We start from the raw sequence: 23850 nt of genomic DNA, 5'->3' as shown, positions 1-23850 counted from the left end.
TATGATCCTCCTACAAAGGATAATATTGACGTGAAAAATAATAATGTGATATAGAAGCAAAATCTGACACAGCATGATATATCAACTGCCAAGCATATACACCCATGCCCCCAATTTACCACTAACACCAGATTGGTTCTGGACGGAAAGCTGGCACTCTCCGTAAACGTGATAATGCCACCCCATCTGCACTACGCAGTTCCCGAGCATTACATTTCCAGCGATGTAGAAAGGTATTATGGCCATGTACGGTTGTCCAACCCGGCTTTCCCCGGGAAAGTAGACTTGGATTGCTGGCTTTATCCCTCGGTGTTCCAACTGGCGCTCTCTTCGTAATTTGCTGCCCTAGATGTGTTCAGTAAATGAGGGAAGATGATAAGTATCATGGGGGAAGTTACAGAGTAGAGTTTCTCGATACGTGCAATCATTTCTCTACCGTGGCCTTGTACCAACAGTGTCGCCGATGTTCGATTGGGAGCTATCGATAGAGACTTAGCCGCAATGCGGTCATCTTCGCATGCTTGGTTGTATAGATCCATTTCAGATTCTGGGATTCGTACTGAATCTAGCAAGTCGGCGCTTGAGCCTTCGGGCTCCATGGTTGTTAATTCGAAAGCAGGAGTCTTGTCTAGTGATTTCATTTTGTTAGCTAGGAAGAATATTTTGTCTTGATGCCACTACCAACCTTAACCCACAGATATCACAAGTGTAAACTCAACGTGTGAAAGCATGGCTTATTATTGAAGCTCTGCGGGGCCACATGGAGGGGCTCCGTGATGCCTAACATCCAAGATTTGTAAATCATGTGACATGTACCTGTGATAAGATAGGGATTGCATGAGCATGCCCAACTGAAATGATCACGAATCTTTTTTTTTTTTAGCTTTTACCTAAGATAACTTGAATATTCTATGCAAGATACTTTTTAAATTTTGATTTTTTTTGGACTGAATCTAGAAATGGGTCTTATGTCTACAGGAGGTCTAGTGTGAAGGATACAGACTAACTTAATTTCATGATAAATCTATACCTTGAACCAGAAGAGACTATAAGTATCCTTTGGTTTACCTGATAACTTCAGTAAAATGAAGGAACTAAACAGTGTTTTTCAGCTGATTATGACTAGCCTCTTATCTTGTATTACACCGAGAGGTTCGGGCTCTTTACCTCAGATCTCAAATATCTCTACGGGTAGGTGAATCAGTTTTTTAAATGATAACTAAACAAACACGCTTACATTTAGTACAGATGAAGTTCACCCAGACACTTTCAGCGATAGAGAATTTGTTCGCACACATAAGATCATTGGGGAATGTATCCCCAACTCCGGTGTGATTACATACACGATTCAAAGGGAGGAGAAGTCGGAGTCGAAAACCCGAAAATCAGAATTTCAACTCTCCCTACCGCAACTTTTATCCAACGAAGATGGCTGTCGGCTACTGAGAGATTGGAAGCCGTCGCCAAGTTTGAAAAATGGAAACTTTTCCTTCGATCATCGTATAATTGAACAGTTGGATTTGGACGGGCATGAGATGTACAAGATCAAACGGGAGATTCGCTATTGCAGTCCAACAGGGATTGTGACCCAACCGAACCTGGAGACACATCTTATCCCAATTGAACAGCTTATGAGCTGTACGTCTGCGCGTATTATGCTTGACAAGTGGGAAGCAAGATAATACAACAGTACGGGGGTTATTCTCAGAGACAGGGGGATATATCAAGCTCTGTGAATTGATGAAGGGGTTTGGTTGATTGTCTATAAGAAACAGGGTCTAAATTGATTTATGTTTTCATCGCGCTGAAGTTTGAGTACGTTTGAATCTTCTATCCCATCTTTATTTAGGAGTGTACACCTAGTGTACTGAGGGGTTATGCTCCTCCTGGTTATGGTTGTCTAGATGTTTTATCATATCCGTAGTGTCTATTCAAATATATTTCATTATTATTTATAAATAATTTATATATTATGCTAAATTGGCTTATTAAATTGAACTACACTTATTTATCCCTGTGTTGCTGGATAAAATTAATCTTATGATTATAGAGATAAAATAGTGATAAACAACAGACTTTATAAAAGAAGCAAGAGATTACAACGGTAGTAGTATCCTCCCTATCAGAATGAGATCGGACATGGGAAAAGAAGAGAAGGAGGGGGAGAGAGAGAGAGCAGAAGCCATAGATCAGGCCTGCCACCAGATCACCTAACCTATCTACCACTGACATATGTTATAAAGCATCTGAGTTCAAGTATTAAAATATCTATATAAGTACCTAGGTCGCTGTATTCCAGGATATACTAGACTTTTAAAAGAGAGTAACCTGATATTCTACAAGGTAAGTGATATGACTCTTACATTTGAAAGAAATATTTATACTGACTTGACTTCTTCTGTTCTTAGTCTACTCAATCAACGATTGTATTCTTCAAGAATATAACATCGTACGCAAAAGTAGGTTGAAAGTATCATCTCATTACTATAGCTACTATTAAACTAACCTGGACTATATCCACAAAGTTCTATCACTATGTGCCAGACTATTATTTATACATGGGGGTGCTCAAGCAGTGGATGCTCCTATAAGGATTTTCTTACACTCAAATGTGTAAAGAAGACAACTCAGAATGTGTGCAACGAGAAAGAACCTCCCAGACCTGTCATGTTTGAAGCTACTGTTTGTCCAAAATGCCGCTCGTCCCCTGCGATGGGAAAGACTGAAGCGAGAAAAGACACTGAGATTGAGAACTGAGTCCTCAAGTAGAGGCGACTCCAAATTGTACCTCAGAGAAGTATTTAATAAATTGACTCCAATGGCTAGATGCCTGTTCAAATGAACCTTTTCATCTCCGAAGCTGAGGCCAGTGATCTTATCTTAGAGATGTGTATCATATCACTAGATGTTGTGGCTTAGGTACAACAATGTCTCTCCGCTTCTTCTTACATTTCCTGGCCAATTCATCCATTGGCTAGCCATCCTAATAACACACTGTGTTGTCAGTCATCTTATTAAATAAAAGGAGAGGCCGAACACCATGGCTAATGTTGAAATTGTCGCAGTGCAGCGGTCGCGGCGGTGAGTCTTTTATCGGTGCCCTGGATGACATCACATTAACTTTGACTATAGATATGACATACTGCTTCGGTTCGTAGATGAGTGTGATTGTATGATTGCGAAGCGCTGGAGGGGGAAGGGGCTATGGTAGTGATCTCGAAGGTTGGTAGGAAAACATTTAATTTGGGTTCAAAATACTGGACGTCTATTTTTGGTCTTTAATCTTTTATTTGGACTCGAGAGAGAATCTCCTTCAGTATCTACTCCTTGGGATGCAAGGCATATATCATGAGAATTCATTAAGGTGCTTGAGAGCAGACGCTCTATGATTTCAACATACTATACTCGTACCGCATATTTAGACCTGGTAATAAGACACAATTGCCCGGGTAAATAATTACGGCATAAAAGATGTTTGTTTTTCGGTTCATCGAAAGGGAAAATTCCCAAGCATCAGCCTGATCGGAATCAAGGCGAGGAGTACGAAGAGGTTGAAAAATGGCACCGTGCGAGATGGCGATGAAAGTATAAGAATTTATTCCCTCCTGAAATTGCTCTGTATCACGTCACATCTCAGTTACCGTGCAGACAATGAATATCAGCGATTTACTTAGTCCTTCATCTACCTCGAGTCTCATCCAACCATCGAGACGCTCCGCATCTCCTCAACAGCCCTCGGAGCAACGAGACAGCCACAAGAGTTCTCTGATTCCATGCACATTATACCTCGAATCAGGCTCATATGCCAGCGCAGCAGAACGGAAAAAGAATTCTGCAGCATCACAACGCTACCGTGCCCGACTTCAGGAGAATCGACAGCTTAAGGATGAGAATATATCCCTTCGAAGGCAACGTGACGCTTTGAATCATGAGCTGGGCCTTTTACGTCACAGACTTGGAAAATACGAACTTACGGCTTTATTGCAACAAACCGAGAGCTGGAAAGTTCCTACTAAGTTTGACTGGGGTCAGGAGATGGTGGAAGAGGCATGTTTCGATGTTCCTATTGAGACTGTGATGTACCCTACAGGCGGTGGTATTCTTTCTCCACAATTAGAGAAGCGTGGAAAATAGACGAAGGGAGTTTCATTACGAGAATCCATCAAGATCTACCATGTTTTAGACTTCATATGTTAGTTTGAATCTTCTCTCGAGCGAAAAGTGGATCTAAATTTCGCAACACTCATGATCCAGATAAAAGTCAGACACTGGTTATGTATTTCATTAGAGCAGCTTTGAGTGTAGCTTTAGCCCAACAGACGGATATTATAGAAATATCCTGGGCGAAGGAAGATCAAGCCCAACCCGGTAGTTTAAAATCACACTGATTACTGTCTTCGGAATAAATCTTACGGTACTTCTATCAAAACAGAAAGAACACTTCTTCATGGACCAGTGTAGCCCCCAAATTTCTACAAAACTGTAGCTGGACAGCGGTCTCACCTAGAACTCCTGGGATGAGCTATTCTTGGATGTCGATCTCCCTAGATATACGCCTCTATTCTCAAATCTCAATACCGTGTGGGCTATTTGAAAGAGAATACGAAGATCAAAAAATGGCACCGTTATGACTTTTGATGATCAAACTTCACCAAGGTTCGATATTGAGCTTCGTACCCTTTACACTTTTTCGAATTGCATGGTTGAAACATACGCTTTGAGCGTAGATGTTTCAATGAAATGGTGCTACTTAAAGTTGAAGGCTTTCCCAGACATCCTCTAAGGATTATTCAGATCGCCATGGATACCTCTTTTGCGATCGCTCCAAGGGTTATTCCTCTAAGCAATACATCTGCCCTGAACGAATACTACAAATCTGGATTTCAGTCACTCAGTAATACTACGCAGCTTTGGGTGATATCGAATGGACCACATTCTGTCAGACCCACATCAGGTAGGAAAGCCTCCGTACATGTATAGTCTTATATTGATAAGCCAGACATAATTTCCGATCTGATCCGCATCTTTCGCGGAACCAAGTCTGTATATTTTGGTCGTCTAATAAAACATATTCCATGGCTGCGGGAATTGCCACAAGAACAAAGGGTTTTAGAACAGATGCTTCACACTAGGGGAAAGGAGGAACAGTACGAGATGGGGCAACTTGGTACGTATAATCTATTCTTACCCGCACCCATGTCATACATAGTAACAGATATCTTAGATGTGAATAGCTCTGTCCAGCTTAGTGGATTGTTCTCCGAACCTAACTCCTTTTCATTTCCCAAGGGGGAACCCATGATGAAGTACGGACCTGCCGTGTCAAATATTGTTGATACGTCAAAGTCAAGGAAATAAAAGGTTGTCATAGTTTCGAATCTTTATATCGGTGTGAGTGTCTATTGTGCTTTATCCTGTTATTTGATTGGATAAATAGATGATTTATAAGTGTGCATGTATTGTCCAAGAGAATACCCTTGTTCGTTTTCATATACGAGCCAAAACAAAGAATCTGCTCAGCCCAAAGACATGATGATGGGACATAAAACGCCTGGAATATAACAGGTCATTGCAAAGTGACTTCCTGATTTAATCATAGTGGCTAATAACACTTTCAAATCACACTCGATCTTCCGTGACTGACAACATTGATCCTCCTTCAACGTTCCTCCATGTTATTTGGGATTACCAGTTGATTTTAAAAAGCAGCACCCAACGTTATAATTCCCTCTCTGCTTGATAATAGAGTTTCTTAAAAAGTTCCCCTCTTTCTCAATATAATTTTGAGCAGTCAAGACGGAATAGGTGGTTATAAAGGGTCTATTTCTACTCCTTCGATGGCCTTCGATTGCACATTTTTTATTTAACCAGACATCCAGTTATGGTGAGTACCCGCCCCTCTCGCTGGTGACGATGTCATGCTCACAAAAGAAGCCTGCTCCGCTTCACGTCCAATTCCTGTATGGGCCGGCAGAAATCGCTTTGAAAAAAATACTCTCTTTGAGAATTGAATCTCCGCCACTCTTGGGATTGAGTCCGGAAAAATCTAGTGAAGATGCTAGAAAGTTGCTAGATTTCTGTAACACTTTCAGACGCGGAAGATCCCAGGAAGCCTGTCTCGACTTGTACTTGGGGAATATATTAGTCGATCTCAGTTATGATACTGTTCTTATGCTAGCGCTGATGACTTGGCATTTTGATGCTTCATCTTCTGAAGCATCACCGAGCTTGATTAATTTCCTGAGATCGCCTTAAGACAGTGTGAAGAGAATGCTTCAGGAGAAGTATCGAAGGGTGAGTGGAACGAGCTCTTCAGACTTTGACTTTTCGCTTATGCTAAATTGAGTCTTCTCTGGTGATCAAGTGTGAAACATGAAATGAATTGTATCTGCTTTGTTCAAAAGTAACCGAGCTTTCTAAGGCGGTTCCAAAAATCTTCAAGACGTCCCTCGTACCTGTCTTTTAAAATGTTGGGGATTTCATATCCGACAACTTTTGCAAGGCTGCGTGTTTTCGTAAATTTCTACAGGATAACTTTCATATACTCGCGGCATAATATCATTAGGATAAATAGATGCTTCTAGATATAGCCTCTCGGGAAGGTAAGAATCAAACAAAGCAGAATCAGCTTTTGGATTCATTATAAAAAGGCTATTCCCTCTTCTGTTATCTACCTTAATTCACCTTCCCTTTAGCATGGGCCATACAGGGCCAGCTTTTATTAGCCTCATTGTGAGCTGGTGTTGTCTTTTTTTATGTTTATTTTGTTACCGCCTATTGCGCCACAATCGCACTCAGGTATACAGAGCCGTATGCTTCTTCCTAGATTTAAGCTAATCTGTCTCCGTGTATAGAAAGAGCATCTCATGTGATAGTTCCAACCGAAATCCGGAGCCGGGTTTTCTATAGCACGAGTAAAATCACTCCACGCTATCTATTCGACAGTCACTTGAAATGCCTTGTCCTCAAAGGAATTTATCCACTAACAGGTAGGTTCTATGTCTTTAGTAGAGACTTCCAAGCCAAGCTAAGGTTTAAAGATGTGGTGCATGCGATGTGACAGGCCTTAGGCTGCCGGAAATCAAGAAGCCAACTGTCATGCCTCCACTGCCAAACTAATGGTGAGAAGTCTGCTTTGGTAATGGTGAAGCTCGGTTGAGGTCCTGTCAGTGGCAGCTATAAGCTCATCTGCTTCTGAAATGAGAACTATCGCTTTTATTATATGTACAGCGTGCCCTAGATTCGGACTGAAGGAGCACAACACTTTATTGATAGAATGATATTTTGCAAGTCCTTTCGTAGAAAACCCGTAAGAAGAGCGAGATACGCTCTTTGATAATTCCTGTTGCCAGAACTTTATAGCTTTCCTTTCCATCTTTATTCTTTTCATCTTTCAGATAGTTCAATATATTCTGCATTGTTCCTCTCCCTTGGCTTCCCTCACTTCTGACAATGCTGCTGCTCAGGAAAGGATTCTAACAAGTTATAAAGTTGATATCTTGATACATATTTACTTCTTGATTAGAAAGTGGAGTACATCTCTGCGTCTTCTTTCCTTCGTCAAGATCTATCGAGATGATAAGTTGAATGACCTGGGGTGCTAAGACTGATCGCTTGCTAGCTTGCTCTCTCTCTCTCTCTTTTCTTTTTCTTTTCCCTGTCCTTATAATCTCTTCTGGATTAGAGATTGAATGAGACTGTCAGTTTATGAGGCCCAATCTCTGCAGCCACACTCCCGACACCTACTGTTGATAGGAGACAACCAAATAAATGAGAAATACAATACTCATATTTATAAACAAACTATAAGTATTAATATTTCTAATGCGTATTCGAAGCATTTTGTATTATTAGAGCCAGAATGAAAGATAAATTTCTCATCATTCTGCGACAGAATATGGAGATAACTACTCCCTATCTAAAATAGAGGTTATTTTAGCGGTGACCTACGGGCCAAGTCTAAAGTTGATGATTATCTCTTGATTTACAGAAAATAATTCATTCTATATGAATCCAATCAATGACAAGATAAAGCATGTCTGCTCAATGATATCTAAATAAAGGGTTAAACCTATATTATCTGTTCATTCAGTCGACTTTGAAATGTAGTTTGGATGTCAGCCAAATTTGACATGGTACCTCCGTACTTCACTGTGGGCTCCACCTTGGAAAATGAAAAACAATTAGGTACTGATATCACCCACTCAGCAGGACGGAGCTATTCACATCTAGACTTTCTGTTACTATACATTATATGTGTGTAGGTAAGAATAGATTTACATACCAGTTTGCCCTTCTTCGTAAAGTTGTTCCCTTGCTCTGATATAAATCATATGTTCTAAAACCCTTTGTTCTTGTACAGAACTCCGTAGGCGTCGAATATTGGCTGTTAGACGACTAAAGTATCTTGTATTGGTTCTGCGAAAGAAGCGGATCAGATCGGTAATTTTGTCTGCCTTGTCAGTACGAAAATACATATACAGGAAGCTTTCTTACCTGATGTAGGTCTGGAAGAATTCATTTTTTTGGATATCAGCCAAAGCTCTTCTTGCGTAGTAGAATTGAGCGACCAAAATCCTGAACCATAGTATTCGTTTAAAACAGATGTGTTACTTAGGGGAATAACCTTTGGAGTGATCACAGGAGATGTTTCCATGGTGATAATGGCCTGATTCACTGTTTAACAATACTTTAGCAATAAACTTCTGGGAAAATCTTCGACTTTAGACCTTTAGCATCATTGCATTGAATGATGATATGCTCAAAGCGTAATATTAATCTGGTAGCTCTAAAGGGTGTAAAAGTGTTCAGGGTTACTTTTTGTATCCTGTATTAGTTGCTATACCTTTCTTTGAAACGTGAGAGAGTGCTTTCTAGATGCAACTGAGAACGTGTTCCTGTACGCTATTCCACATTGGTGAATTGTATTCCGCGCGGAATGAATTCAACTAAAATAGACTAGCGTGTTGTGAGAGTTCTATTTTTCTTATGCCACATCAAGTTTCATTTCATGTGGATCTAGAATTGCCCAATGAAATGGAAGGACTATATGATAGGCGTATTCCGAGGTACATGACTTTTTCGCCGCCGTTTACACCCTAGGTGTCGCAAAGAAAGAGATTAATCTCTGTTACTGACGCATATTTTTCTCAGCAGGAGGATCTGATGTATCTTTTATTTCGATGGCCTCTATTATATCGGATACGGCTTACATGGCTGGCAAACAAACCCGTGAACTCGAGTAATCAGCTCTTCGGATTTAGAAATTTCAAGGTATAAATGTTGACTGTCATCCGCAGGCAGTTTATCTGGAAAGGCGAGTATCAATCATTTGAAGAGTCACTATAGCCTCGTTGTTTCAATCAGTTCTTGCCTCTCGGTCCTCCTTTGGATTGTATAATGTCCAGATACCTAGCCCGCTACGGTTATTTTCCCAAAGAGCTCTTTCGACTGAACAATAGCTTGTCGGTTCGGCTTCGTGACAGAGCGGTCAAAAGAACTGGCAGCTTCGATGTGGTGACTGAGGCAGGGAAGATGAAGCCAAAAGCCATTGATCCTACTACCTACCAAGGTGTGAAAAATAGAGGATTACGTATAAGCTGATAAGCATTTGAAGTGCTGACCACACGAAGGACCTAATGGCGCGTCAATGAGGCCAAATACTCAAGCGCAAAAAGACCTCGTCGAAAACTACACGGGAAGTCAGGTGGTAAGATTTTCCATTCCGCAAGGTAAGTTAGACTCATTCCACAAGAAGTTGTTTATCTCAAAATTTGCAGGGACGAAACTTCCGGAAGATCTGACTCTGATCCACGAGAAAGGTGACCATAATTCTCTCCAACCAGCAAAAGAAATGACACTAGAAGGTAAGTCAAACAATCTCATATTTTTACGACAGGCTTCTTATTGAAAGTTCTATAGAATTCAACGCAAAGATGAATTCGTTTTTGTTGAGTTCAGGAACGCAGCATACCCGGGATCAATGGCTCCAGCTGTACCCAAATCCGACGGAGACGTCCTGATGCAGCAGAACAGACTCTTGACAACACAGGCCGTCAGAGACGATTCTTTTTTTCGTTATAAATCATGTGGTTCCTGGATATTGATAAGCACCAAGTATTCAACATACTTTTTGTCGGCTCTTGGAAATTGAATGAGCTACCCCTTCGCTACTTATGTCTGTAGTATAGCAAGTATTTGTGAGTCGCGCAATTATCCTGGCCTACTGAGATAGCGCCTCTTTTCCATCCGTGTAGCCAATTTTGCCTGCAGCACTATCCTAGGGAGACTTCATGGTTTATAACTATATTCTGAAAGAATTCAGACTAGCTACTGGTCATACTGGCCTTATGTGACAGATTTTGGGAATGATCAAGAAAGCGGACAGGGTCTTCCATTAATGTAAAGAATCCGTACTTGTTCCAAGGCTGACCCAGGTAATTGACTATTAATAGTAGCGACGCCGCAGCGCTTCCAGCTGCAGTAAAGTCACTGCGCACTGGACATGCAATCAAATCACACGCTAGTCTATTTCTGCCTTGGGTTTTATTTGATTCCGCTATAAAGAGGAGAGCATCCCGTCGTAAATCGCGTGCATCAATTCCTCCATCATGGGCATAACTGACAGCAAAATGCTTCTGGTGAAGCTTTCAACTGCATGTTCAAACGCAGAAGAGAAAGGGAATAAACAGGTTCACCAAGTTTTTTCAGACAGGCAGGTGCGTTCTAATTGCTCGAACACCTTGGTATAGCTAATGAGATAAGTTTGTCGATTGTCTCGCCAAAATCTGGAAAACCCTGCCTGAGTGTTCAAAAGTCAGTATTGATCCTCTCGGGCGCAAACGCATCCGGAAACTCTCAAGGAAGCCAAAAGTTCAGAAAATTTCTTTATCCAATGAGTTACAATCAGCTCTCGGCGGCTGGACAGACAATCCCTGCTCCTTTTTTGAAGAGGGTAAAAGCACAGACCCTTTCGAACTCGAGTCGTGTACGATTGCAGCAAGTTATGAAATGCTATCGGAGACAGAAATGCGCAGTTCTAGGGATACAATACGTTTGCGATTCTTGAAGGTCTTGTTTTATCATTTGAAAGACCGATTCTGTGTGAGTAATTTTCGACCAGATTCTATTGCGTGGATTTCTCAAAGAGTCCTTGCGGCGGGACTGAGTGCCGATGATGAAACTCGCACTATTTCGGACAAAATCAAACGCTGGGCTAGCGTGGGAGCTAAGTATGACACGCTGTGCAGAGACTTGGGAAAATACAATGCAGCGCAGGATTATAGTTGCCTGGGTAACTTGTTCCGATTGCCTGATGATGTGACTGATAGATTGTGAGTCGAAACAACGCAAACCGGTCCCAGCTAATCCTTTTCTAGCTTGTTGAAAGAAGTCCCAATCAAAGGGGAAGGCAGGCACAAGGTCATCGGGTCTTTAATGAGCCGTGGTGTCTGTAGCTTGGAAAATATAGAGACTATGGACCACCTGGCCAATGACCTCTTTACCCTGTTGTGGAATAAGGTTGAGTCGTCTCTGCCTTTCGAAGAGTCAGGAAAGGGGGGTGTATTCTGTCCTTTGAAAGGTAAGATATTTATATATAGTATGCGAGCGTTTAACAAACTGCTAACATAGATTTCAATCAGATTGGCGCACCCTGGAGGGCACTCGAGTTCTCAGACTCCAGAATTGGAATAGTGAAAGTTCAACGGCAATCGAGGATATAATTCACCTAGTTGGAACTCGATCAGATGCTTCTGGTGAAGACCACCTGGGCCAGAATTATGCGTCCACGCAATCACATCATCATATACCACACAATCATCGGATTCGTGATGAGCCTGGAATACCGACTGAGAACGAAGCCTACCCGGATATACCACAGCCTAATCGGTCACCGAACCCTTCATTTGCGAATGCTGCTCAATCTACTGTTAGCCAACCGCTTACTGCCTCGTTACAAACAAGTGGCGTGGGAATTTTGGAAAATCAACCCCATAATCAACTCGTGAGCACCATCAGTGTATATTCAACTGAAGATATGGCCCTTGAGAACCCTCGCCTACCTTGCCAATATCTGTTGAACCCATTTCTCTGACCAATTCTGAGATCTTCTTTGCCAGAAGGGATCCTCCGTACATTATAAGGGATCCTCCGTACATTATGCCGCCTTCAATCTCAGTCGGTAGTTTTTCGGCTTTCTCTGCCTTTTCGCCAGAGACTGCAGTGCTTGCTTCGGGTATCATCGCTTTTATCTGTTTCCGACTGCTCTCGGCGCCAGGGGGGAGTGGTATCGGAGTTAGTTCGCTGCTCATTTCAAACGCTTCACAAAATATGTTCTCCAACACAATTTTCGGATAAACTCAAGAGCAGTTCCGAGTCGGTCATAGAAGGGCGAAAGAGGAAGGCAGTGACAAAAGATAGAAGCTTCGTGAAGTTGACTCAAGGCAGGTGTTTCGTGAATATTGATATTGCACTATCAGTAGTAGAATGGTTCGTTGTTGCAGGTTGGAGGGGTAAATGACAGGGGACATTCGCTTATTTAATCTCGGAACTTTCTGCTCAATGTACATCACATGCCGCGTTCCGGGTTTGGGTGTAATCTGTTAGTTTGGCCCAGTGTGTGTCCAAATGAGGGGCACAGTGATGAACTAGGATGGATTTGTTCCGAAAGTTTGTCTGGCCCCCCTGTCTTCCGATTTCACATAATTTGACCCAGGAGTTGCTTCGCCTGAGATTTTTCAAATCAGGACACTCCAACTTAGCGCTAATTTCGGGCAGTAATACATATTGGATGACATACGTGACGTTGCACCAGCAGTTTTTGACCTATAACTTCCCCTCCCTTCCTTTACCAATCCTAAGGCGACACTAGTCACATGCGTCCCGTCTTGGGAATCTGGTACCTCAATCCATAGACCCTCCAACTCCGTACCCATAAAATTACCAAACAGGGTTGATCTAGTCCGTGCCGTGTGGGTCACTCGAATTCGGAATCTCCTCGCCCCACATTGTGCTTCATGGCCGATCGATGAGGTTGATGTCAACTTCTCCGTCGGTGGCAGAAGCAGGTGGCTCTTCCAGGACGCATCCAAGGTTCTGTAACGCATGTCCTACATCCTTGACCCACGGGTTAAGTCGTTCCAAGTGGTATTTTTGAATTTTCTCCAAGGTTCTAGACATTTTTTCTTAGCGCATGATCAGAGGAAAATCAAAGACTTCATCGATCAGTACTTACGCCCTTAACGCATTTATTCTGTGACTGCATTAGATATAGATGTGGGATTTGAAAGGACAGACTCACTCGACGCGCATAGCATCCTGTTTAGCTTGCTGCATATCCACCAAAAGCTTGACCCAATGGGCCATTTCCAAAGCCTCGTTATTGTCGGGTAGAGGTGTTGGGATGGAATGGACCGACAATTCATCCTCTGAATGTGTAATAGACAAAATTTCCTCTTGATCGTGAATTTCCTCAATCGATGGAAGCGGAGGGAAGCAAAATAGACCATTAGAATCGTGATTGCCTAGTGGGATGATTGATGGGTCGCAAAGAGAGTTGAATGGTGAGAGATCGGGCATAATATCCAAGTTGTTCATGAATCCTTCGAATGGTTCCACGTCATTGGTCTGGCCAAGATCCTCAAGAAGTTGCTGAAATTGTTCGTCGCTGAAGCTATCCATAGTAGATTGTTGAACGTCTCCTGCTTCAGTGTTTTCTGAAGCCAGCCTGGTACACCAGGCGTTCTTTTAAAGTATACCACACCACGGTTGTTATATGAAAAACGTCTCAAAAAGTGTGGTCTCCTGAGCGGCCCTATCATGAGTCCTTGATGACCTAACCGCTATCATGAGTCCATCATGCATACTAAGGACTCCAACCCCGCCTGTGATAGAGATTTCGCATTCTGGGGTAACTGTTGTCACTACAGTTATTTAGACCACACTTTTTCTAATTTCATATCAACACAAGTTTTCTCAACCTTCCCAAAATAGTCGGACCTGACAGAGGGTTAATATTTTCAAGAATCTTCACTTTGGCTTTGAGTCTTATCATTTATTTCCACAGTGATTATAGAATCTACAAAGATGGATGTTCAATGAACTGCAATTGCTCCCCCGGGAAAAAGTGGAGAAAGAGAAAATGATCAGTGCATTAAGAAAGCAAAATCAACATCTACGACAAACTATCCAAGATTATACATCTGCGCTCTCACGATGCCTGACGATATTAGAACAGACCCGCAAGTGAAACGGTCATATGTCGGCATATTTTCTCTTCCTTCGCCTCCCTGCCTGGTGTCCCTCACACGCCGCACAGCCTGACTGTGATTGAAAAGAATGATCCAGTGAGCCAAAACTCCACTCAAGCCTTTGTTGCTCTATGAACCATTGTATAGAGCTCGGAAATGCACTAAGGCGCTGCGTTCGACCGCCAAAGTGAAGAGAGAGGGAGATTGTATCATTGATATCTCGGACGCTGAACCGAATAGGACGGAAATATCGATTGCAAGATGGACAGATGTCATCTCTCGCTAGCTGAAGTCCGAGATTAATAGAGTCTTTGTAAAATTATTTTGGTTCTGGGTGTAACTTTTCCAGGCAGTCGATAATATGACGGGCAGAGCCTCGGCAGCGAATTGAGCCAACACACTGTAGAAGACCCCCAATTTATTCCGGCTTAGAATCAAGATGAAGAAAGAAGGACGTAGTGAGTAGAGAAGTCACTGTGTCTTGATGTGATCCATCTGTAGGAGTAGAGCGAACAAGCCTAGAGAGCCCTTCCATGCAGTCGGTATCATTCAGACCAGGCAATCCACCAGGCATAGGTGAGTCGAAGCGGAAATATGTGCCCCGTACTTTGTCGTCTAGAATTCCAAGAAATTCCCTCCAGTTGCACTGGCCCTCGAAAGATGAGGAAAGGGACCGATAAATGCGAGGAAGCTAGCCGTCCACAAATATATTTCGTTACCCACGTACGTATCTCCGCAGCCGCTCCTTTGCGATACATGTAGAATAAACCCTCATCCTTAAAGCCAGCCAGGGAGCTGGCAGCTTTTTCAAGTATCTCTGCTTGTTTGCATTTCCAAGGCCGGACTGGATCGATGATGATTCCCTGTGCGTCGTCTCGCAGAGGACGTCGAAAGATGCATACCTCCCTTAGGCTCTTCTTGAACTCAATTGGGGTACTCAGTCGATGTTCAGGAATATCAGTCAGACGCCAGATATCCCTGGGACTCTTGATATATGGACTTTCAAATGCGTCATCGAGGAATGCAAATGTAAGTATATCCTGTATCACACAAAGGCCAAGGCTGTCATTCCTTTCTGTGTATGTGAAAGTAGGACTATACCAAGTTAGATGCTGTGACGGAATTTTTTGTATTACGTCACTCACGGTACCCCTTTATTTCGTCGTCTTTTCATCAACCTATGCCGCACCCTCAAAAGAAGCTCATGGCGGCTCGGATCCTCAGGATGCTTAACCATATAGAGAGCAATATCTTTCCATTTCAGTGCATCTCCAACATTTTCATGTGCATTCGACTCGATCAAAGTACCGGGTCTAGCCGTTGAAGAGCACATCATCTTCCGCAAAGCGTTGAGCTGAAGCAGAATTCGAAAAGATGGGAAATGTATATCACAAGCAGCCAGGAGATGCCATGTAGTATATAAAAGATCATCAATGTTGATAGGCGGCTGTTCTTTTGCGCCTTTATCTAGTTTCCATTCATTCGTCAGGGTGTTTGATGCTAGCTTCGGCATATATTAGCCCTTCTGGTGTTTCCAGTACTCGAAACCATCGAGATGTACCTAGGTAATACATACGTTTGTTACTTGTCTTGATAATGCCAAAGGAAGCTGGTTCCCTGTCTCTTCACGAACCCACATCCTCCAAAACCGAGTCATGGTAAGGAATCCTGATTGGTAGATGAAGTTATGATTCTCATGGTACCAACGAAAGAAACCCTCAATCAGTCTCAGCGTAAGATTCTCAGAGCGAAGCCAGTGGGCATGATCTGGTGGATTAAGATGACCTGTGAATCTATAAGATATTGAGCAAGCCGGTAATATCAAGAAGGGATAATGTACTCACTTTTGAAACAAGTTTTGCACCTCTCGAAGCTTATCCCGTGTTCCTTTGGAAAGCTCCGGTTCGACTTGAGGATCAATCTCACGCACAAAGGAGTTCCAGTCCATATCATTGGAATTGTGATAGAGTATTGTTTTGGAAAGAGAAGCTCTGTACCTATGGAGTCTACATATGGTAGGGGTAATTCTTCCTTATATAGACCAAGCAACAGGATTCCATAACTTGGACCATAAGGTACATGGATTCTACGCGCTGAAAATAGCCAAGGCATACTCCCAATGATGGAATCGCCGAGGGCTTGTTTCACTCATGATGGAAACGCTGTGTAAATGACCGCTGATCACGCTAAGCTAATCCAAAAGAGGTTAGTATAGTGCTGAGCGATAGACACTGAGGCAAGGCCCAAACAAGCTTAGTGTAACAACCACTGCCCCACTTTGACGCATGTAAAATGCCTAGGTGAAATCACCACGCTTTCTTGCTTTAACGTCACGGGAAATCGTAACTTTCCCATCATCACTTTCGTTTACACCATATCGGACGGCTGTTATGAATTATCCACAAGGGTTTAGTTCAAGCCATTTCACTTAGCGCTCTTTGTCTTTGTGTGTTTCCGTGCGTGGTTCTATAAAAACCTCCCTATCCCCCTATACATTCGTCGTTTCTTGCCCTTATCTATCCTTCCATAGTTGATCTAGTGAAGCATTTTTCTAATTCATCCGGATCACCGAGCTCCGCCACCTACGCTACTTTCACTTCGATTAACTTGAGGTAATTTTGCCCTTAGCCCGTTGCGCCGACCTATACCTCACATACCGCTGAATTGTCATATATAGAAAAATGCCTTACGTAGCGGTCACTAAAATTTACCTCAAGGTTAGAACACCAAACAATGAATACACTACTCGAAGTTTCTGGATCACTTATAGGTTTTACGATAGGTCAGTCAAGATTGACGCGGCCTTTAAAGTCCGAGACTATGACTGTCGCTCGGCCGTTTCTAGATGTATGCCTTACTAGAATTCTCGTCGCCCCACGATCAATTAGTACACTAAACGAGAATGTCTTATGAAAATCAGAATTGTATTACAATAGGATCCTACGCGTTTCGTCTTTTGACTTTGGTTACGGAATGATTGATAGGCGTCGCACAGCCAGTCCGACGATGATAGCAGCAGCCACACGCGATATGCAGAGGCAAAACCTTTAAGAATAGCACCATTTGATCATTGGTCAAGTTTTATAATGGCTAAACGATTGGTAAGGAGGCTTTGTTAGGTTAAATCTAAGCTCCGAAAACTTATGCTCCGCCTTTAGGTCGAACAAGGCGTAATCGATTATCAGAGAGGTTTAAAGTTAGGACCTGAGCAAAAGGTTTAAGCATCTAAACTCCTTTTCGCTCCTAATCTACCTAATATGGAGCCCCCTACGAATGTCACACGCGAAGCATTCGGTAAGATCTCTATAGAAATGACTAAATTAACCGCGCTAACTTTAAATCGTTAATCTCGATTAAACTTCCGCACGACCCAGTTTGGGTCGAAGGTCTCGACCCAGAACCCAACCCAGACCCAGTGACTGGGGCCCCAGAAAACCCAGTATAGCCCCAGTTCGACCCAGTTTCTGCATAAATTATGGCATAAATATTTAAATAACATACTGTCATTTTCCCCTGTTATGGTTTCTACATCGAAATGCTACACTCTCTACCAACAAGGCAAAGGAAATTTTAAGAAATAACCTCGTTCTCCAAAGTAATATATCTGGTTCAAGATTAATTACTTCTTCAAATGCTTTATTTCATATGGAAAGGTGGTATGTGTTGGCTGCTGGTTTTCTCAGGCGTAGGATTGCATTCCATTTAAAATACAAAGTATACCCCAAGTTGCAGATATATATATTCAACACACATCAACATAATATATATTTTCATCTACAGAGTAAAATAATTTTTGAATTCATTTATTTCTCTTCTTCTGTTTAATTCTAGAGCTTATATAACTATGGATAGATATCTAGTAAACTTTTATATTCAAAACTACTTACTACCTCTTAATCTACTTGGTATATGCGACTTGAAGGGAGGGTAGGAAGAAATATTTTGAGAAGGATTAATGGAACTGGGGTGGGAATTGGGGTTTGACTGGGGTTTTACTGGGTTTACTGGGTTTACTGGGTTCTTACTGGGTTAAATGGGTTCTTACTGGGTTCTTACTGGGTTAAATGGGTTATGACTGGGTCTTGACTGGGTCTTGACTGGGTCTTGACTGGGTTATCTCAGGGGTATTTCTTTAGACCCATATAATTTTAGTATAATAGACCAATCAACAAGAGTAGGATGATTTACTATATTTGATATATCAATATTCCTAGACACTTCTACAACTTTAGTGCATTTCTACCTTTGTACGTTAAAGAATTTCTCCCCTTACATCCATTTGTATATATTATATGTCATTCTCATGTTATGTCTCAAAGCCAACTTTCCGACTTTGCATCGTCGCTCTATGGTGGTGATCTTGACGATCTCTCATATATTTCAACTGGACAAGTCACACCATCCGCAAGTCAACACACAATCGACTCAAACTTCCGAAGACCAGATGATCCCCTCCCAATCCCCCCTTTATTGAAACGCGTTGGACCCGACCGTAGGAAAGGGTTTATTCTATACGATACAATGTCACATAACGATTTTGTGGACTGGTGGTTAGAGACTGACTACGGGAGGAAAAGCAAGCTTAAATGGGATTCGAACCGCCATACAGAGATCTGGAATAGCTACCATCAGGTAGCTCAGGGTATTGATGGCGCACCAAAGGTTATGTGCAAGCGCTGTGGGAAGATCCTAGAGCATCCTTATACACTAAGCCCGAACAGCACAGGCAAAGCGCAGTATCATGGCACATCAACCATCCAGAAACATCGGAAAACGGCTGGTTGTTTACGGTCGGAAAAGGGGAAGAAAGCGGAGATTACAAACTTCCTACAACGAGAGGTATATTTTCTATCATAAAATCAAGTAACTATACTAATTTATTATTATTCTAGGGAGAAGTTTCAGCAAGCATACCCTTCTTACAAGAAGATTGGGAGGAGGATCTCCTCCAATTTCTTACTCTCAACCGGCTCCCATTCCATCTGATCGAGCATCCATCATTCAAACGCATCATCAATAAAGCTCGTTCCGCCCCATCCCCTCCAGTGATCCCATCTGCCGATACCATCCGTCGCCGATTGGGCAGTCTAGTCAAAGACCGGCAGCAGCGTATCCTTCGTACGCTGCCTTCTGGCTCAAAGATATCCATTGCGCTTGACTGCTGGACATCTCCATTCTCGCAGGCATTTATGGCTATTACTGGCTATTTCATTGACAGTGATTGGGTATATCGTGAGGTACTACTTGGGTTTAAGCCGCTTCATGGTACACATACCGGCTCTTACCTGAGTAGTGTTCTTATAGAAACCCTAGTGGAGCACAACATTGAAGATAAAGTATTCGGGTTGACAACAGATAATGCATCAAACAACAAGACATTAGCTACTGCTCTCCAACAGGCTTTGTCAGATGATACTATTATCACCCGAATACCATGTCTTGCCCACGTTATCCAGCTCAGCCTCAATCAGCTTCTTGCTCGGATCAAGGCAGTTCCATTAAATGAATCAGCCGAGACAAGGTGGACAGAGAAGCAGTCAAGGCTAGCCCAAGAAAATGCGAAGCAAAGTCAGATCTCCTCCACACTGAACAAAGTCCGTTATCTTGCGATTTACGTCAATGCAAGTCCCCAGCGCAGAGAGACCTTTTACAATCTTCAGACAACTAATATCAAGATCGTTCCAATCCAAGATGTAAAGACACGATGGAATTCTACGTTCCTCATGCTTCGCCGGGCAAAGAGGCTACGTGCTATCTTCTCTTTATTCTGTACAGAGTATGATTGTGAGGAGATGCTACTCAGCGAGCAAGAGTGGCGTCAGATCGACTATCTTCTTTGTATCACCGAGCCCTTCTTTGATTATACAACACAGCTATCAAAGACTCGAGATGTCACTGCCCACTATGTGTTTAAGATCTACAACAAACTGTTTGATCATCTTGAGCGATCACAGGCACAGCTACGCCGAAAGCGTGTCCCATGGAAAAAACAGATGCTAGAGGCCCTTGAAGCTGGTCGGTCTAAGCTTGATGAGTATTACTCCCAAGCTGATGATCTTCGAGGGAATATCTATGCAATCAGTACAATGCTTGCACCGGTGAACAAATTCAAATTCTTCCTCTCCAGTGATTGGGATCAGAAATGGCGAGATACCTATCGACTTGCTTTTGAACAAGCCCTTGTTCCATATCAAGCACAAGTTAGAATAAGCAGTCGTGATCTACAAAGCTCTCTAACGATAGCCCATCCAAGCTCAAGGCTAGAGGAGATGCTTGATGGAAGGGATATACAACCACGAGCCATTACTGATGAAATCAGTCAATATCTTGACAGCGGTAAGTAAATACAAAGAGTATGTGTGATAATAATACTAATATATATATAGATACTGTTTCTGTTAGGCCGCTTACTTTCTGGAAAGAGCACCAGGCTCGCTTTCCGGCCATTGCTGCCCTTGCGCGAGATACACTCTCATTTCCAGCAACCGGCGCAGGAGTTGAACGCCTCTTTAATACCGCTCGAGATATTTGTCACTATCGTCGTGGTAGAATGAAGAGTGAGACTGTCGAGGCATTAATGATGTTTCTTTGTACAACGAAATTTGATATGGAGGAGCAGGAAGCAACACTTCTTGAGAAATTTTTCTCCCAGGATGAGCTTGAGGCGGCAAAAGAGGAGAGGGAAGAGAAGCTCAGTGAGATTGAGGTTGATCCAATTAGTGATACAGAGGAGCAGGAGGATGAACTGGAAGATAAACCAGGGGATGCAATTGAGGTTGTAATTGAGGATAGACCAGAGGATATACCGGAGGAGAGGCCCTTACCTACAAGTGAATATGGTCGTCCTTGCTCGCCATCATTACCACCAACCTGTACACAGACACGAGCATCAGGGAGAAAACGTAAAAGCAGGGAAGATGATTTATTTGAATACCATTAGCTTGCTTGACAAAGAATCCTCAATTATACGCATCTCTTTTACCCTTTTTACAAATAAAATTAGATATAATCAAGTAAAGCAAATACTCAAAATTACCGCGAATAAATGCACAAGTTATACATTTAGAATCCTTAGCATGTTTGTTTAGTTTGTAACCCAGTTTGGGGCCCCAGACCCAGTACTGGGTCGAACCCTCCGACCCAGACTGGGTTGGGTCTGGGTTGGGTCTGGGTTTTACTGGGTCGTGCGGAAGACTAATCTCGATAGAGTATGCTGACTGGCCTACGGTCGTTCTACTCCATTCTTCCGGTCTAGGCACAGAGACGAATCCTATTCTGATTGAAGACGATTATTGTCACGGTGCGATCCGTGATGCTTAGTTAGAGGAAGATGTCAAACCTCAAATACGGCCCCCCTAGGCCATAAACAGGAATCTTGGTTTTTGTTATGGTCTAGTGGAAAAGTACGCTGTATTTCGTTCAACAGAAGATCACGGCACGTGATCTCCGACCTGTTTATCTGAACTTCAGTTCTAGATCCTGTTGTAGCTCTTCGAGCTACGTCTTGTATAATAGCCTGCCCCTGCCTGTACCTGTCAAGTGGAATCTGATCTGTTACGACCTGTTCCTACCAGTCATCTCCTATCATACCGTCCTGCCAGCCCGCACCCTGACACTAAGTATGCTTTCTTTTTTTTCCCCTAATATGATACCCTCCCTAGTCGTACGGGGCCTGTGTACGACACCTGAGCAAAGCTTGCACCTTTACGTGGTGTTCAGGATAAGTAACCATTAGGTGAAACCAAGCAAGCCAAAAGAAAGTTAATAGAAATAGATCTATGGTGTAACTATACTATATAATTTTCTAGTGTTGTATGGTTCCATTAGCGGCGATTTGTAAGTTTCTGCATGGCAGAAACTCCATTGTCAAATTTGGTCCAAATCGGCTGCCGTACCCTAGCCTTACTCATTACTGACTCACCAACACACTACTCTACTTCTTGGCCTTTTTCTTTGAAGTGCAAAAATCAACAGTATCCAGAAGTGTAGGGAAATTATGGGACTTTTGGCTTTCCTGGAGTGTGAGTGCATGCCGTGAAAAATGTCTTCACGATGCAACGCAAGGTCAGCCCGTGCTCTAGTCTGGGTTCAATCATCCTTATTTTACTCCTCGTGCTCAACTTTATCCTCATCCTTGTTTAAATCAAAGGCTATTAGTGCGATGCGGCAGGTATCTGGGCCTCATTTTCCTTCAGAACCGGTCGTTTGGGACCATCATGACTGCAACTTTGAAATTTCCTAGTTCTTTCAACAGAGCGCCTTTCACCATTCCCACACCTGTTGTGTGAGATGATAGAAAACATGTAAATATGCCGAACCCAAAGAAGGATGAAATGGAACTGTCACAGCAGAGGTGGACGGAAGCAAAGGACCGGGTGAATGTGGTAAACTGGAGACCAGAAGGAACGGGAAAGGATGGATCCTATCTACCCTAAGTCACTCAGCCCTAGCCTATCTTCAATGACCTTGACTATCTCGGACCATTCCAACATAGCGCCACTACCCACGTCCCCACAAGCTAACACCTTAGACAACTGCGGCTGTAGAACCTCAAACCAGCCTACCTCCTCTCCCTTATCCTCATCTTTTCTAACGCCCCATTCCTCCTCTAGCACCCGGATATGCTGAGCTGTCACTGGATGCCGCCACATAGCCGTGTTCATGGCCGGTGCAACTACGATCCGTTTTCGTTTCCCGTCGACCTGGCCATCGGTATCCCAGGCTCGACATACGGAGGTCAATAGGTTATCGCTAAATCCGTTGGCGAGCTTGGCTAGGGTGTTTGCAGAAAGAGGAGCAATGACGAGGATATCTGCCCAGCGCCGGAGAGAGATGTGCAAGATATCAACGCCGCGGTGCCAAGGCTCTGGTCCCCACTCTGCCTCATCATCATAGATGGCTTCCACGCCGGGGAGGGAAATTAGGGACGAGGCGGTGGGCTGCTCGGCGGACTGACCGGCTAAGAATTGCTTGGCTTTGGTGGTGAGGATTACTCGTATCGAGAGCTTATGAATATAAGGGGAGAGGGCGCTGATGATATTGGCTATTTTGATAGTAGCGACTGAGCCAGTTGAAGCAAGGAGGAGGTGAATGCGATTGTCACAGATTGACATCTTTGATTCTGTGACAGTCGTGTTTGTGGCATCATCGAGACCACTGCCGTGGGTCATTAGAGACATCGTGAATTTGGCGATAAAGCGCTCAGATTTATCGACATGTGGAGTTTCTAGCCAGTCGTTATAGATGATGCATGTGGTCAGTTCACGGTGGCTGAGAGAAGAAGCTCCAAGGCTTCGAAGGTTGGAAGCGGAGTGATCAGAGCTTATCGATAAGAATTCGTGGTTCATAGGATGATGTCAGGCCGAAACCTGACCCACCCTCAGCGAGTCAGTTTCCCCTCCAGAGATCCTTGCCAGATGCCTTCCAGATGGACCACTTTACTGATTTCCGACAGAAGGGAAGATCCAAAGGACTTGAAGCAAACTGATGGGTGAAAGAGATAAACTGAACTCCTAGGATGGATTCTTCCTTCCTCAACTAATAAAACATGAAGGGTAAGAACATATAGTCCTGGCCCGACGGCAATACTGACCGCCTCCGG

The 23850-nt window shown here is 43.1% G+C and overlaps 5 protein-coding genes across 5 annotated transcripts; 2 read left to right on the top strand and 3 right to left on the bottom strand.

Annotated features, from left to right (window-relative positions):
* Nucleotides 1-81: 81 nt before the first annotated feature.
* On the bottom strand, nucleotides 82-1017 carry Pdw03_6119 (uncharacterized protein; the record flags this gene model as incomplete). The annotated part of the gene is made up of 5 exons (XM_066101255.1): nucleotides 82-345; nucleotides 399-478; nucleotides 561-628; nucleotides 686-713; nucleotides 1008-1017. The coding sequence occupies 5 exons, from the start codon at nucleotides 1015-1017 to the stop codon at nucleotides 82-84; spliced, it is 450 nt and encodes a 149-aa protein (XP_065956338.1).
* A 2634-nt stretch (nucleotides 1018-3651) lies between these two features.
* Pdw03_6118 (uncharacterized protein) lies at nucleotides 3652-4134 on the top strand (the record flags this gene model as incomplete). Its single annotated transcript, XM_066101254.1, has 1 exon — nucleotides 3652-4134. One exon carries the CDS (start codon nucleotides 3652-3654, stop codon nucleotides 4132-4134), a length of 483 nt encoding a protein of 160 aa, XP_065956337.1.
* Nucleotides 4135-10610: 6476 nt separating this feature from the next.
* On the top strand, nucleotides 10611-12094 carry Pdw03_6117 (Tyrosine-protein kinase JAK2; the record flags this gene model as incomplete). The annotated part of the gene is made up of 4 exons (XM_066101253.1): nucleotides 10611-10718; nucleotides 10765-11333; nucleotides 11379-11581; nucleotides 11643-12094. The coding sequence occupies 4 exons, from the start codon at nucleotides 10611-10613 to the stop codon at nucleotides 12092-12094; spliced, it is 1332 nt and encodes a 443-aa protein (XP_065956336.1).
* Nucleotides 12095-13014: 920 nt separating this feature from the next.
* Nucleotides 13015-13680, bottom strand: Pdw03_6116 (uncharacterized protein; the record flags this gene model as incomplete). The annotated part of the gene is made up of 3 exons (XM_066101252.1): nucleotides 13015-13171; nucleotides 13235-13252; nucleotides 13301-13680. The coding sequence occupies 3 exons, from the start codon at nucleotides 13678-13680 to the stop codon at nucleotides 13015-13017; spliced, it is 555 nt and encodes a 184-aa protein (XP_065956335.1).
* Nucleotides 13681-22675: 8995 nt separating this feature from the next.
* Pdw03_6115 (Flavoprotein) lies at nucleotides 22676-23428 on the bottom strand (the record flags this gene model as incomplete). The annotated part of the gene is made up of 1 exon (XM_014682323.1): nucleotides 22676-23428. The coding sequence occupies one exon, from the start codon at nucleotides 23426-23428 to the stop codon at nucleotides 22676-22678; it is 753 nt and encodes a 250-aa protein (XP_014537809.1).
* Between the last annotated feature and the right edge of the window lie 422 nt (nucleotides 23429-23850).

Source organism: Penicillium digitatum, chromosome 2 (genome assembly GCF_016767815.1).
Source record: "Penicillium digitatum chromosome 2, complete sequence".
Taxonomy (NCBI): Eukaryota; Fungi; Ascomycota; class Eurotiomycetes; order Eurotiales; family Aspergillaceae; genus Penicillium; species Penicillium digitatum.
This window is presented reverse-complemented; position numbering and strand designations above follow the sequence as displayed.